We start from the raw sequence: 17,453 nt of genomic DNA on the forward strand, positions 1-17,453 counted from the left end.
AGATATTTAATTCCACCCGTGTGACCTTGAATGAATTGACTGTTTACAGTTTAGCCGATGCTCATTATTTTTAGAAGTAGAATAGTGATGCTAATTCTTCATGGCACAGATTGAGCAAGGTGGCCAGAAAAAGGCTAGTCCATACTGCCATGATGGCATCACACAGTTGCTGCAGATTAGGTGGCTTCACGTCAATTATGCAAATCTCCCCTTCCACCACATCCCAAAAGTGCTCTATTGGATTGAAATCTGGTGACTGTGGAGGCCATTTGAGTACAGTCATCTTCCTGTCATGTTTAATAAACTAGTTTGAGATGATTTGAGCTTTGTGACATGGCACGTTATCCAGCTGGAAGAAGCCATTTGCAGATGGGTACACTAAGGTCATAAAGGGATCGACACAGTCAGCAACAATACTCTGCTGGGCTGTGTTGCTTAAACAATCCTCAGTTGGTACTTAGAGGCCCAATATGTCCTAAGAGGTTGCCTACGCCTACAGGCTGTCTTTACAATGTCTACTTGCCTAAATGCATTGAGTTGCTAACATGTAACTGACTGATTAAACATCCATGTTAACAAGCAGATAAACAGCTGTGCCTAATAAAGTGATTTAAATGCAATGATTCATGGACACAAACTCATAATGAAAGAAATATGAAAATAATGTGTGTCATGACCAACGTCAGTCAGGATTCAGATGTCCTAAAGTCACAGATTGGCTTGTATTAGTTGCTCCTCCTATGATGTAAATGTTTGATGCAGTTTTAAATGAATACTAGTTTGTGATGTTATCTGACTAATAGCCAAAGAAAAGGATTAATTGTTTCTCAGTCAGAACCAAAGCTGTAATAATAAAATGATGGTAAAGGTAGATTAGAGGGCAGCCAGAAATTTCTCTGTAGTGATACACTGTTACAAAGATGTACAACTTATTGGGTGTTAGTAATTACAGCCACCATTTTATATACAGTATAATAACACTAATTGGATCATAGCAAGCACTTTGCAAAAGATGAAGGGGAGTTCAAATATAGTGTAAAATAACAACATGGTGCAATTATAAGAAACCCCCCCCCCCCCAAATAGAGATCACAGACTAACACAAAGTTCATCCGTAGAGTTAGTGTGAAAAACAAAAAGTAATTTCTGGCTCTCGGTGGTACATGGCTCCTTTTCCCCATTGTTATTGTTTGACAGTGATATTAGGGGTTTAAAAAAAGATATTTAAAGCCATTTTACAGTAATAATATTTCTAAATGGTGCCCACTGATGTTGGACCTTTACAGCAGAAGACAAATCCCTCTAGTGGAGCATCATCTGTGGAGTATTCTGATCAAGTCTTTGCTACAGCTTACTTTCAGTGCAGTTCCTCTGAAAAGTGATAGAAACATTTTCAGACATCTCATTGCTTCTGAAGATCAAATGGCAGCATTTTTCACAGGAACAAACTAAAGGAAAAAACACTCAGAAACCACTTCTGACATGCTTGTTGTTGCCTCGGTGAGAGCAGCGCCGTTTGAACTCCGGTTACTGCACTAAAACGTCTGAAAATACGAGTCCCCTTTCCACTTCACTAATACCTCTCTCTGTGTTCTTCTTTCTCCCTTCTTTCTTCCTCTTGCTGGATGCTTTATTTCACCTCATATTTTAAATTTATCTCGCTTGGCTGTTCTGTTGCTTGCATTTTATAGTTTCCCTCTTTCTTTCTCACTCACCTCTCTGTCTCTCTCTATAACAACAGGAACACTTGTCCTACATGCTGTCACTGAAGGATTTCATTATAGCACAGTCATGCTGATCACACAATGACACACACACGCACACCCACACATAGACATCGGCAGGGTTCATCAGTTCAGCTAGTTAATAGTTTATGGCTTCAGGCTTTCTGACTTGATTGTCTTTTTAATGGCCATAAAAAACACACCAGCCTGATACTGTATGTCTTCTCTGACACACTCACACAAACACAGGTGGTTGTACGTGCACGTTTGTGAGAACACAGTGTTGGCATGTACCATTAATCCAAACATCAAGTTGTTTTAGAAAAAACTATATCTAAACAATGAAGCGCTTTAGTACTTGCCCTAAAAAGCTAACCCCCCAACTGTATGAATATCCTTGCTAGCTTCAAAAACACACTGTGAAATGTGTGAAAAGACCCGATTTATGTGTGTGCATTACAATCTAAATCTTTTTTTTTTCCATCTAGCATTTTGCCATGGTGCCTAACTAGATTTGAATTTTAAGAATCTTTCCCGTCGGACATTACCTAATACATGTTCCAGTCTGGAGACGTTCCAGACGTGAACTCTAATTTTCCCACCTAGCTTGATAAATTGTAAATTGATTTCCTTTATATGGAGTCTTTTTGCTCTGGTAATTTGGACAGCTCAAAGCAATTTCAGTGCATCTTTATCCTAGAATGCCAAATACTGTTGGTCTTGCATATATATATATATACAGTCCATTGGCACTGGCCCCTTGATGCACCTGCCATTGAAATATTGTATGCTGAAACACAAGGGCTCTCTTTTAAGATGCAACAAATCCCACAAATGGAAATAGGATGGGTAGCGATCAAGTTTGTTTCAAGTTTGCCAACCAGGAGACCAGTTTGGAGCTTTGTATTTGGCAAAACCCAAAGATATTCTAAGTAATTTTCCTTTTCAGTTGGTTTTCATTAGTGGTACAATTGATCATTCGTTTACTAAACACAAATTAACTCACTTACATGCTTGATAATTGGTTCAGTTTACTGCACTCTCAAGCCAGTGGTCTCAGAATAGAAAAAACAAAACAAAACAGTGGGCGTGTGACATTGTCATCATTGCCACCTGGCAGTAATGTTGACTGAAGCCGGGCTGTAAACATGCTGAATGCTGGACTGTGTGTCTGAGGTGCTGCATGAAAGTGCCATTTGTAATCAGACTATTGTTGATAGAGGATGAAGTTATTAAGATGAGATGCTCCAACCTGTACCTGTGGCATGGCTGCAGCCCAATCTGCAGCTGTTATTGCAGCCTAATGTCTGCCGCTACACTGCCAAGGTAGGACAGACCATGCTAGTTCAGGTACATATGCAGACAGACAATTCCTTCACCAGGATTTAGTCTAGATGTGTTTCCTTTTAACCACACTGGGTTGACATGTTCACTGGAGGCAACCACAGCTAGTGATCGTTGCAAAGCAGCAGGCTTTTAGATAACCAAATGTGGTTACATTTAAGAGGTAGAATCTTATTTAGTTAGGTTTAAAATTAAAATTGCCAAAAAAACAAAACTGTTTAGTCATTTCAGATGACCATAACTTCTTGGCTAAGTTTAGAAATACACTCTTGTCTGAAGGAAACCATTGGCGCTCACACTTTCATCATTTGGTGGTTTTAAACAAATGTGTATATGTTTATATCGTATATGTACATCAGATCAGCTGGCTATTGCATTTGTTATATCCCATGTTGCCAAGAGGGAAGTTGCAAATTGCCCTCTTGTGGACAAACTATGCAGTATCAACACCTATAAGGCTGTTTCTCCGATTTCTTTTTTACTTTTTGCATTTTTTATTCACGGTTATAAATCCTGATACTGATATATCAGTAAGTATATCAGTATCAGCAGGGCTGACATACTAGTCTGGCTTTAATACAGTGTATTTAACTGCAACCTCAGGATCTCTTTCAAAGTGCCCATATGGACAGACTTAAGAATGAGATCCACTTCTGCAGTACCTTGCTGACAGACACCTATTGTGTATCTGCAAGATGCCAGTGGCTCTGGCAGAAAGGTAGTGTTTGATGTCCTGAATAAGAACACGTTGTACTTTCATACACCAACTCTACACATACATTCATACACAAATGACACACGGGGCAGTTTCTGAAATTTTGTCTAAGGATACTTTAATATGAAAACTGCTGGTGGATGACCCCTTGAGTCACAGTTGCTATCGTGATCAACAATATTGACACCTTTCCAGCTTCACATTTTGGAAGGTATCTCGCCAGCAATTTTGGTAGTATTCTGAAACTGACACACCAACAACTACACCAATGTAAGCCATTCATGCAGCACAGAAAAGGGAGAGCAGGGTTTGAACTTCTCTCTAAAAGTGCCATCACTCACGCTTTTCATGTCTACAACCAAATACAACATAGTGAATTCTTTGTGAAGAGCATATGATTATCCTTTTTAATGACATGGGGCTTTTCATGATGCCATCAAGTGTGGCCATTCATAACAGCTAAACTGGACAGACAGCACTTTGTACTAACTAGTTCTTTTCAAGCATAATGCACTCTTTGGATCAATTGCCAGACAAAATGCCCTCACTTCTTACAACTCTAATGGATCCACTCAAGCGTAGAAGTCCAATAGCACACAACAATGTCCATTTGTACAATAGTGAAGACACATTAACAAAGACATTATGCATTTTCTTATCTGATATTAATCTGTTAAGATGTTAACCTTCAAACAGCCCTTTAAAGTTTCAAAGCCTGGCCAAAATGTCCTCACTACACTGGCTTCAAATAAAAGGTGTCTACACAAACACAGACCCACATCTGATAGGTGGAGACAGTTAAGAGTTATCGGTGTAGATTAACACTCTCCTCTGTACAAAGTCAGCCCGCCATGCACTGTGTGTGTGTGTGAGTGTGTGTGTGTATCTAAGTAAACGGGCGTCCACTTCTGTCAGTGCAGATGTGTGTGTGTGTGTGTGTGTGTGTGTGTGTGTGTATCTAAGTAAATGGGCGTCCACTTCTGTCAGTGCAGATGTGTGTGTGTGTGTGTGTGTGTGTGTGTGTGTGTGTATCTAAGTAAATGGGCGTCCACTTCTGTCAGTGCAGATATGTGTGTGTGTGTGTGTGTGTGTGTGTGTGTGTGTGTGTGTGTGTCCCTGCTTGTATGTGAGTCCAGTTTATGTGTCTGGGTACGTGTGTGTGTGTGTGTGTGTGTGTCCATCCATCCAGAAAATAAAGCCTTATTGAGGATGAAATGGGATTTTTAATTGGCTGAGCCTCGGCCTAACGGCGCCGCGTGAAACTTCACGGCCCTTTGTACAATGTCACCGACACACACACACACACACACATTCACAATGGGCCCCAGCACTATCACGATAACACACATACAACAATGCAGACTCCTCTGTGGGCATGTACCGCACACATATTCAACAGTGCACGTACTCACACACACATTACGTCTCCGTGTCAGGGAGTATCGATTAGACCATTTAGTCCAAATAGAGGGGAACACTGGACCCCGTCAGGGAGACCTCCTTAACAGGCTCATTTACACACAAACACACACACTCTGTGTGTGTCTGTCTTTGTCTTACTAAAACACAACTGCAGTTAACTGACGCACACATTTGGCCTTTTGCTCCACTCCCTTCTTTGCTTTTCTCTCCCACTTGTTTAAAAATGGATACGCAAACCTGTTCTCCAACACACACACATACAGACACACAAATGCAGAGAGTGATGCGCCTGTTAAAAGGTTGTGTCCATGTCTGACAGGCCCTCTAAGAGCACTGCATCGATTTTCCCCTCTGCTGACTGACTGCGAGAGCAAGTGAAAGAAAGTGAAAGCAAGAAATGTGGTGTCAATAAATGGAGCAAGGCACTAATACATCCAAGGTTACGGGTTCCATTCTCACCAGTGCCTGAAATATTCTTTGTCTTGTTCTTCTGCTGCTGTGGGGCCTTTTCGATGAAAGTCTTCGTGTATATTTATAGCGAGCGGATGGAGGATGTGTGTGTTTAACTGATAGTCACAGCTTGTGAGCATGAAACTTGAGTATATACTGTCTTATCCGATCTGCCGCCCTGAAAAGAATCAATTTCAGACGGCAACGCGGAGGATTTCAATTTAGCAAAGAAAAGCTGGGAGGGCTTTAAGTTCAATATCGACGGTATCCAAGTGAACACTGTACACAACATTTCAATGTTAAAGTGTGTATGAGACTGTAAATGGGACTGAGAAAGGTGCAGTAAATCGACACTATCAGTACCATTTGTGCTCGCTGTAATTATGGCTGTTTCTTAATTGTGATTGGATGATTAAATGTTGTTACGTTGTTTACAAATTTAGATCTGTTGTTTACAGAAGACTGAAATTAACCAAAAGTCTTTTGAGTTGGCACAACAACACCATGTTGAACTGATGATTGTATCATACTGTAGTCGTTTTTTCAGCGTTATGAATCATATTTCACAATTTCACAAACACCGTAATTGTTTTGTTTATTTAGTTGTATTTTTATCAATAGTTATCTTTTTCCTTTGTTTTTTTTTTTTTCCAAATGTTTTGGATTTTTTTGTTAATCAATGCAAATGTTGTTCCACTCCACAACATTTTTAGTTTTTTTTTTTTATGGAGTAACTGCATCACTTTATGTAAAGCTACCAGCAATATGTAATTACTTCATATAATCAACAATTTCAATATTAAGGAGATGCTTTAATAATATTAATGATGCAATAGTAAAGCACCACTTTCATGTAATAAATCTGTATCTCTATGACAGTTTTATACATTTATTTTACCCCCACCCACCCTGTACCGGGTACCTTGTATGGTTAAAGATTTATTACAGAAAAGATACAGTGTTTTCCAAACCTTATTTTAAAAGCTAAAGCATGAATGACAAATTAAAATCAAACCTGTTGGTTCTGTTTATGCACAGGGACACATTGTCTTAATGTGCTTATCAGTGGGTGATTCAGTGAAATGGTTTTCAGTGCAAAAATAATTATAGATCTGGATTATATGCATTTTTCAAAAGACCCTTCTATTAAATGTCTTCTCTATTCAGTTCATTTTGTATTTATTTATTTATTTTAAAAAAAACATGTTGGTGCAATTGCATTGTCCTTTATTATATATCCATCAGCCACAACATTTAAACTGCTGGCCTAAGTTTGTCAGTGATATTTAAAAGTGCAGTGTGAATAACAATTGTTAATTAGGTCTTGTGTAATAAAAGTTATAATTTTAAATAGATGTGGTTAATATTTTGAAGGTTTTGCATGAACAGGAATGAGATTAAACTGTCTTTCTATTTGTCTGCTTAAGGTCTCATCAGGTCCAGAGTGCGGGGGACGGACGCTGCAAGAGCCAAAGTGCTGACCTTCCTGGACAGCCACTGTGAGGTCAACAAAGACTGGCTGCCACCCCTCCTGCAAAGGATCAAAGAGGTGTAACTGCATGTTCATTTATAAACCCTAATGCAACAAAGTATATGTGAGTCTGAAAGCTTCTCTATCAAATTACAACCCTCTCATGTTCCAGATGTGTCTATATATACACACAAATATATGTGAGTCACGAGGCATAATGACCAAGGCCAATCTGCAAATATGGCATGCTTTACTACTCAACAAAAAGCCTCTGCGTGATGACTCCAGTGGTCGAAGTGAAATCGTGCCATTAAAGAAAATAGATGCCGGTCTGATTGCCTCTCATTAAGAAATAAGTGCGGTACTCTCTTCTTCACCCCTCTTACTCTCCCGTCTGCTGTCCTCTGCTTGTGTCTGCTCTTCTTGTCCTCCCCATCCAATCTCTCATCACCTTGTTTTGCCTCCTCTCACCACCTCTTCTCCGCTCCCTTTTGTCCTGTCACATCTCTCTTCCTTTCTTCCCTTTTTCCGTCTCTCGTCTCCTTTACTTTTACTTACTCTTCAGTACCATTGCACCTTTTCTTTTCCATTTTCATCTCCTCTCCTGTTTTCACCTCTTATCCAACAATTTTGGTTATCGCACTCTGTTCTACTTTCCCCACCTCATGTCTTCCTCCCTGTGCTACTGCCATTACTCTCACACCTTTGCTTTTCTTCCTTTTCTCTTTACATCTCCTCGTAATTTTCCCCCTCCTTTCTCTGGCCTCCTCTCAGCTTCTTTCTGGCCTCTTGAAACGTCCACTTTTCTTTTCTATCCCCATCTCTTTTCCTCTCTCGTTTCTCTGCTCTCTTGAAATCTCCCTATCCACTTCCTCTTGCATCCTTTTCTATCCTACCCTGGCTTTACACATACCATCACCTTCCTTTGATTTGCTTTACGACGTTACATGGCCTTTCTCATCTCCTTCCCTGTCCATGTGCCTCGCATACTCTCTTCTCCAGTTCATTTTAATTTTAACACCTGTCTTGAACTTCTCCAATTCATCAAGTCAACAGTTGTTTGCCTGCTATTAAAGACCTTTGATCTCAATCTGCAGAGAAGCGATCAATAAATCCACCAGAGAGTCTGATCTGTTTCTGCTGCTGTACCATCACCATCCATATTTATACTCGTGGTTTATTCGTGTGTGTGTTTGTGTGTGTGCGCCTGTGTGTGTTCAAGCACAAAAGTGATCTGTCACTGTCTATGTAGTCACTCTATAGTCGTATATTTAGATTTAAATGTATGAGGTATTGATCCGATTAACACACACGCGTAGTCAAAACTCCAGGCTACCGTAAAATCACATTCCCCGCAAAATAATTGTCTGTCTTATTGATATAGAGAGCTAAAGTCTTGTCCAAATTTCAGGTTATCTGCTTTTCTGTATTTCACATCTGATCAATTTTATCATATATTTTGATTTTGTTCTCTTTTAGTTGTTGTCAAGCTTTTTCTGTTTTGCCAAAAAAGCCTTTTTTTGAATACTTTACTGTTTGATGCTAACAAATCATTTTGTGTCAAATAAATGATTTATTGTAATTCCATTGTCAGGGAAGTAATTGAGAAATAATACATGCAAATATGCATCTTCTCATTTGAATAAATAGAAATTTCCCAGCTTTTTACCACTGATTGAATCTAGAGAGTATTTACTCAGCCCCATGTCTATCACATTACCGCTTTTGCTTTTGTCTTTCAGCACCAAGGCAACAATTTATTGTAATTGTTCACCAGTTAACAGTAATATTTTCAGAGCATGTCAACATAAAAGGATCCTGGTTGTGTTTAGCAACATTGCTCATTTGTTGCTATATGTGCATGTGCAATCAAAGAGAGCTGCAAAACAAAAGCGATAATCACAATGAACGGCCAAACATGTAGTGAATATGTTGATGGTTTCATTAGTATTTCCAGTCATTTCCTAAGAAATGACTGGAAATGAAATAGGACAGTGACAGGGCTATTTAGGCACTATGGACGCTCAGTGAACATCACCTATAAACCTCACTCCTAAATGAAGGAAAAGAAAACAGAATAATTGTTTACATGAGGAGCAATGAACAAAATTAACACTAGCACTCCCTGCATGCACTGTTGGATTTAAAAAATGATTTGAAAGATGGTATTAGTGATTAAAAATATATAAAGAATTGCATTAAAGCCTAGAGTGCTTGTTGTTTTGGAATAATGGGTTTTCTGAAGGGACAATTTAGATGATAATTTTGTCAATAGTCAAACGTCTGCCTCGACACAACTTCCTTGCATGCTTGCATAAAATACTCAAGGACGACTATGTAAAACAGGTCATTTATTAAAATTCAATAATCATTTATAAAATCATTTATAATTCATTTATACATTTATTCATTTGTAAAATTCAATAAATGTTTGAAAGTTGCACTTTAAAAACAAGAGTCCAAAACCATAAAAGAAGCAGATTGCTTTGGGGTCAGATTCCTCTCAACTTACTCATCAAATATTCTCATTTCTATTCAGGTGAAGGGAAAAAAAAAAGAAATGGCTAAAATTAAGAAAATGCTCCAGAGTGATTTGAAAATAACAGTTATCCGGTTACGACAGTAATGTCGTGATGCTTCACCCTGAGTGCTGCACAGTGTCATTACCCTAACAGCTATTAAAGCAGACAGAGTGCTTTGTAATGTGGCTGAAGCTGTAGAAGGATGCAGCTTGCGTCCCCTTGCACTGACCCTGCAGCTAATGGTCCAGAACCGCTCCACCTGCTCTGTAATATCACTGGCTGAAGATGCATCCAGCCGTTTGACCAAACTAATAGAGGGACACTTCATGATTTAAAAGGGAGTGCAAGTCTGGCAGCGCCAGTGTGTGTGGGTGTGTGCAAGTGAGATTTTGTACCTTTTATCCTTGTAAAGAGCAAATGGCACCATCAAGGAAAAAATATGAGGAAAATCAAGTGCAGCCATTTTTGCCAGTTTTCACTTTAAAAGGATTTAGGACTCTGTTTAAGGGTTAAGGAGGCAATAACTAAACTAAATCCATGAGTATCTTATGGCCTTATGGACGATTACACAGGGTTGAGGGATACGGGAATTTTTGTTGGTGCTTGATATTATCCCATTTTTTACAGTCTCATCAACCAGTCACAAATATCAAGCATTACATTTTTAATGGCTTTAAATGTTCACTTAAAAAGTTAGAAATGCTTTACACGCTAACCTTTTTCCCCGCATCCTGTCTGCATGATTTAAGCTTATAAATTTGCTCATTTCCAACACAGAAATGAAATCTATCTATAGGATTAGTTGCTCCACTGGGACATGAGTTGAGGTCTATCAGCAAGCTTAGTAGAAAACTGCCAGCTGGATTTCATGAAAGTTGGTAGAGGTGAATTACAAGAAACACCAGAAAAATAGAGGAAAAAAAGGTTTGGTGCATTTCCAGACCACTTTGTTTAAAAGTGGAAAATAGTTCATTGATGGAGGATGTGCTTTCCAAATGTTTTTTAAAAATTATTGTTGCGCTACACTGAGGATCTTATTCTCTGAACCACATGAACCAAACTGTAGAGTTGAGTGGGCAGCTGCTTGGTTGTTACTTCAGAAAAGTCTCAAAAGTGCCATAAACCAGAAAATCACTGTAATAAAGTGGCGTGCAGAGCACAAGAAATACAAATTACAGTGGCTGAAAAGTCAAGCAAATGAAGCCAAGATTCAGTTTCTTAAATAACCACTTGGGGTTGGCTTAAACACAAAGGGTCAGCTTTAGAGCAGAAATACATTGTCTTACAACCAAAATCTCTCTGGTTTTGATCTCTCTGGTTATTTTCTTCCTTCTGACAGCCCTGTGAAGGAGGAGTTTTATATTACTTACCTTAAAGTTAAGGATTTGGTTGATTTAAAAGACTAGTAGGTATGAACACAAGGGGCATGCTGAACTCTAGCCAGGTAGTAAATTAGCTCTCCCCATCTCTAATCAAAAAGTATCTTTGTCTGTGTCTCTACTCCAATATGGTCGCATCCACCAAAATAAACAGAAAAAAAAAAAAAGATTTGCAAGCCAATAATTAAAAACATGTATTAGTAATATCAGTCTTTTATATAGCACAGTCAATGTCATGCTCTAAATATGCACTGTGCTCAAACATCACTTGACAAAAAATTATGCAGCCAGCTTTGCTGTTGTAGTAAGACGAAGACAAAGCTTTCCATCAGGATAGCTAGGTGTCAGACCTTTCTTTATTCGTCAATTCCAATATAGCCCTAACACAAATGAAATGAAATACCAGAGCCCGTATTGAACTTCGCAAACTAAAATATTGAATTCTACACAGCCTACACAGTTTACCTCCGGTAACCTATTGATGTGTTACTCATTTTCTCTGCTGCTTCTTAATAAATTGTGTTGTCACCTAAAAGCATTTTCTGTATCTCTTCATTTCATGTGGCTCAGTGGTCTGACATTAATGACAGAGAAGGGAATAAAGTAGCACTGAATTAAAGTCAACAGAGGTAGTGGTCAATCTCACCTTGCTACATTTGCTGTCTGCATGATTGTTGCTGAATGACTGAAATTCCCTTTCGGAGAAGTGCAGTATAATGACCTTGGAGTTTACAGTCTGTTTCACACACAGATGAACACACTGGACTGAGCGCCTCATTTATTCGAACAGAATTTGGTGATGAAAGCAGAAACACATTCACTTCTTTCTCTTTTTCTTCCTTGGTAGCTTGTTTTATTTCCCTTGCATTACACTTTTTAAAAAATTAATCTGAAGCCCTAATTAAGCATAAATGTGTGTGGTTCTTTTTGTGTCTCCAGGACCCGTCTCGAGTGGTTAGCCCAGTCATCGACATCATCAACATGGATACGTTTGCTTATGTGGCAGCCTCTGCCGATCTCCGTGGAGGTACACAACCACTTTCTTCCATCTACACTCAGAAACAAACGTCTCTGAGGCACCTTTGGGTTGTGTTTTGATGACAGAGAGAAACCCCTTTGGGTTTCTGACTTATGAGGTGGCCCTTGATGATAAGTTTGTGATGAGTTCATGAACCTGTTCTCTATGGCTGCTGTGAACATTAAATGCTTTGAGATATTTTTTTTCCTACTTCTTCTTCTTCTAGCAGTGACTCTTATTCGCTCATATTGGACCCCTCGAGAATAGTTGCTGTCCTTGAATCATCTTATCTTTGAAATGTGCACTAAAGTCCCTCAACCGTGTGTCCTTGAATATTCAGATTTTGTTAGAGTTGCCCTTTTTTTCTGCCCAGTTTCTACACAGATAAGTGCTGATGTCTTGGTTTTAAACTGTGCAGCGAGTGCACCAACTTTCTTTCCATCATTGTAAAGGGAACTAGAGACTGTAGGTTTATGTTCTCAAATTTAATTGTTTATTTTTGAGAAATAAACTACAACAGTCTTAAGGTCTCATATGTCTCAAATGCTGTTTGATGTTGAAAAAGCAGAGGCATGAATCTAAATATATTTCCAAATAAAAGAACGAAACGCCTTTTATTATTATTTATCATAGTTTTGTCTTTCTGTTAATAATTCTTCTAAGACAAAAAAGGCTAGCAGGTGGAATTTTGCATATTTAGTTACTCTCAGAAAATGTCCCCCAATCACATCCCCAACTTTTCAATTGTTTGATTAATTGACTACAGCATGGCATTCAGCTGTGGACTGCAGATGTTCACTTACCTATATAACACAAACTCTGTGAAAAACATGGAGTTTCAGAGAACTGTGATGGTCAAAAAGACTTAGGACACAGCACTAATCCAACACAAGAATCAGTTTGCATGCAAGCTGTGAAAGAATGATCACATCTTCATATTTTGTATCCAAGGATCCCAACCTTCTTGTAATTTTAAAGTGGTCTTTAAAGCAATTGGTCTCCAGGCTTTCTGAAGGACTTTTAAAGTGTTTCTTTGCATATTGACTGCTTTGTCACTCATCTTCAGTCCAGTCCAGTCGCTTTACCTGACTGTTTCCAGTGTATTTTTATCGTTGTTTGTTTTCTTTTAGGTTTTTCTTTCTTTCTTTTGTTTGTTTCTTAATGATTCTATGAATCATTCAAAGAATGAACTGGTGTGGTGTGCAAACTTTGATTTAGTGTTTGTCATAATTTAAGCTTCTAGATTCTTTTAGTTTGAGTTTAGTTCTAGTTGATTAAATATGATAAGACTATAGTAGACTAGACTGAAGTTGTTTCAGTTGACTAAAATATAAAGTGTAAAGGTTTGTCGTGTTTTCACCAGTGACAGTGGCGCCACATGTTTCACGTGTCTTATCTTCCTTGACATCAAATGAGAAACGTGTCCATATGGCTGCTCTTGTCTTTCTACCAAGAGTTGACATTTCATCACGTTTTGATGACAAACAGGGAGCGTGGGAGCCTCCCCCTCACACCCTGTTTTTTCTGTGACAGATCAAAAATGAAAGAAAGATTAAGCTGTGCCAAGTTACACAAGAACTGGACTGAAAATCAGTGGAAACAGGTCTTATGGTATTATTTAGCATGACAATAATTCCAAACACACAGCCAAAGCAGTAAAAGCACACAATGGACCACTATCAGCATGGATTGGCCTCCCCAGACCTCTACATTATTTAAGTAATAAGGGTCATCTTGACAGAGAACAGAACAAAAGGCAGCAAACATGCAAAGAACTTTGAAATGTCCTTCAGGAAGCCTGGGGAACTATTCCTGAAGACTACTAATAGAAATAATAAGAAAGATACCTAAGAGAGACCGATCTCTCACTCCAACCGGTCGTGGCAGATGGCTGGCCCTCCCTGAGCCTGGTTCTGCCAGTCAGCGATTGCCTTGTATACTGTATTTCCATGTATATGTGCACTTTTAAATAAATCCCTGAACATATTGAGGGGTGGCTCAAGACTCTTGCCAAGCATTGTCTATATGTGCACAGTAGGGTTCTCTCACACAGCTTTGAAATGTGCTTAAAGTGTTGGCACATAAAATGACTCTTTGAACAGTTAACACAGTCCTTTTAATTTGTTGATATCAAATTCTTAGATATCAGTCAGTTCGTTCGCTGCCATCAGGATCCTGACATCATCTTTAAGACCATCATGCTTTTGTAAATGCTTTTTAAAACATTAAATTAGTAACTTGAATAAATGTAGAAAGTGAACATTTCTATTAGCTCAGCAGGATTATACTCACAGATGAGCTAAAGCTAAACGGCCTGTAAAAAAGCCAGAACAACACATAACTGTGTTCTCTGTCTGCGATCTGCACTACCTCCCACTTTATCTGTTGACTTCATAGTACCTCTCTCCTTCCATTAGACTCTTTTACCAGTCTTATTTTCTTGGTGAAAGCAGTCCGCCAATCAATGCAGATAATAGGGCTGTCCACTGTGCACGCACAATCACACAGGAAGGAGAATCGATAACGATAGTCGTGCTTATAAAGAGCATTTTAATTATAGATGAACCTGTCGCTGAAATCATAAAAAAGACGGTCATCAGATCCATCTGCATTGATCCTGACATTCACACACATGTTGAAGTCTAAAGACATGCCAACAGAGAGTGGAGGGGGAGTACTGTGGTAGCTAATCCGTGACCTGGTGGACTGTAAGCACACAAAAAACTACACAAGCCAACACAACATTTTCTTTGCTGAAGTTTTTCCTCTAGTATCAGAAAAATAAAATATATCTCTATTTGTCTTTTCATTAACTATTTTATATACATATTCTAAAGAAAGCATAGCATAACAGTGACCTTGATGTTTTGGTACAGCACAGTAGCCTCTGTACTCAGTATTATTTAAAGCATGTTCTTTACTCTGTTGTTCTCCCTCAGGCTTTGATTGGAGTCTCCATTTTAAGTGGGAGCAGTTGTCGCCTGAACAGAGAGCCCGCCGGACTGACCCGACCCAGCCAATCAAGTAATGCACGCATACACAAAAACTCAAACATTAAAATGTATAACTGTGGGTGTATAGATTCTGAACCCAGGGCTCATTAAGTAAGTGCAGACAAGTGGAAACAGAGAAGGCAGAGAAGAGGAGGTTAAAGAGTAGGAACAAAGGACAAGAGGGGGAGTGAGGAGACAAAAGGAAAGAGATGCACTGAAGTCTGATGAAAGGATGAAAAGGAAAAAGTGTAATAGCACGGGTTTAGTTGTCTTCTTAGGGTGAATTTTGGACAATTAAGTTCATTAAAAACTTGAAGAGTAAATGTTTTAAATTTTCACCAAATCCAGAAGATGCTGACGGTGAAATAAATAGATAACATTTTCATATGTATCGTTTTACAGACTTGAGTGCAGGGTTTTACTTGTTGCTAAATAAAGTGTGTGTGTATTTTTATGTGTGTGTGCGATTGATCCATACAGCATAATTATTATTAGGGACTCTGCAGAAGAAAAAATATTTGACTCAACATTTTTAGCAGTATTTAACTCCACCAATAACATATTTCTGTCTACAAGCAGAGGTTAAAGTGGGCCAGAATGATCTGGAATAACATTCTAGCAGCTTTCATTAATAACCAATTAAGATAAAAGCAGATAAAGTAAAAATAATCTGCTTTGCTTATCCCCAATGTTGGAAAGGACAACAACCTATAACAAAGAGCTTCAATAAAGCAGAACAACTCAGTATCTTAAAATATAACATGACCATAAGACAAAACAAGGAGGGCTGGATTTGGATAGATCCAGCCCTCCTTACTCATCTATAATTATAACCATACACTGGACCACATTTACAGGCTGCACAACGAAATCAAGCTACTTTGAATCATATTATGAATCTCTGTGCCAAATTAGAAACATACACGTGGATGGAGGATTGTAGCCACAGTTATAAAAGTGCAAAATTATTTTTCTTTATGTGAGGTAAAGTAGTGCAAATGGTAAGAAAGGTGATAAGTAGACAGCATCAGCAGACTGGTCAAATTTCTTTTTAGTGTATTTTTTTTTTCTGGCATCTCCATTCTGCCATCTTAAAACGACCTCTGTTGTCAAAATCTCACTTTTATATTTTACAGAATTTTACACACACCTGAACCTCATTAGTCTCTACTGTTTAAAAAAAAAAGGCTAAACCAAACAACGAAATCTAAACAAAGAAACAGGAATAAGATTATTCATCTAATTTACAAACTCATTTACACAAATAAATGGTTTGAAAAGAAAACAACTTCACTATGCAAAAAGGAAAAACCATTTGGTTGTACCCAATAATAATGGATTGGATTTATATAGCGCTTTTCAAGGCACCCAAAGCGCTTTACAATGCCACTATTCATTCACTCTCACATTCACACACTGGAGAATGCAAGCTACAGTTGTAGCCACAGCTGCCCTGGGGCAGACTGACAGAAGCGAGGCTGCCATATCGCGCCATCGGCCCCTCTGGCCAACACCAGTAGGCAAGTAGGGTAAAGTGTCTTGCCCAGGGACACAATGATCAGGACAGAGAGCTCGGGGATCGAACCGGCGACCTTCCGGTTATAGATACGCTTCCCAACCCCCTGAGCCACAGTCGCCCAGTGATGCAATCAATGACATCATGATATAAACCCCATATAAACAGGAAGTGCTGGGCCGGCCCCTCCCCCACACCTGTTTTGGATGTAAGATCTGAACAAAGGGACAAACTATTGTGTAATTTACCAGAAATTGACCTTTCAACAGAAGAAAATTCAAATGATCTTATGTTTCAGTAGTATTTGCTTTAAAAACATACGCATGGATGTAAACTGTAACATAAAGCTACCACAAACAAACCCGGGATAGTATGTAGAGCAAAGTTACAACAGCAATGTCTAAACTATAGCATTATGGCCAACTGTAAAATAACATGGGATAAATTATAAATATGTTTAAGGGACAAGTGGTAAATAAATTCAATCTTTTCTCAAGGTGTTAGAGCAGGTTAGCACAGTACATGGCAGTTCAGAATATCCTCAACACATTTCTGTTGGTTTTCCAGTGGGATCACACTTAAAGTAAGCTGTGCGAGGTGATGAATGACCTCCTTTTGCTTCCAAAGAGACACGAGTGTAACTCCTCAAAGTCGTACCGTGCCCTCCTCAGTCATGCTGCCAGGATTGCTGCAGATACACGAGCTACTATTAACTGAATAATTAAAATGAGCATGGTTGGTACTGCAAAAGGTTATTGGTGATGTGGGTGGTTGATTTTTTCATTACCAAGCTGCATCAATTCATTTTACTTATAGTTGTAAAAGTACACCGAGCAGGCACAATGACCGTAACACCAACGCTATCAGTAAGGTAAAAGTTATGCAAAGGAAATCAGGAC

The 17,453-nt window shown here is 38.7% G+C and overlaps 1 protein-coding gene across 3 annotated transcripts in view; it reads left to right on the top strand.

The window, feature by feature from the left end:
* Nucleotides 1–17,453, top strand: part of galnt14 (UDP-N-acetyl-alpha-D-galactosamine:polypeptide N-acetylgalactosaminyltransferase 14 (GalNAc-T14)) — a 241,706-nt gene that overhangs the window by 172,731 nt on the left and 51,522 nt on the right. For all 3 annotated transcript variants that reach the window (XM_026142693.1, XM_026142694.1, XM_026142695.1), the window contains exons 6-8: nt 7,083–7,204; nt 11,967–12,054; nt 14,985–15,069. In XM_026142693.1, coding sequence (XP_025998478.1) covers nt 7,083–7,204; nt 11,967–12,054; nt 14,985–15,069 — 295 coding nt within the window. The remainder of the gene's footprint in view (nt 1–7,082; nt 7,205–11,966; nt 12,055–14,984; nt 15,070–17,453) is intronic.

This window comes from Astatotilapia calliptera, chromosome 15, assembly GCF_900246225.1.
Source record: "Astatotilapia calliptera chromosome 15, fAstCal1.2, whole genome shotgun sequence".
Lineage (NCBI taxonomy): Eukaryota > Metazoa > Chordata > Actinopteri > Cichliformes > Cichlidae > Astatotilapia > Astatotilapia calliptera.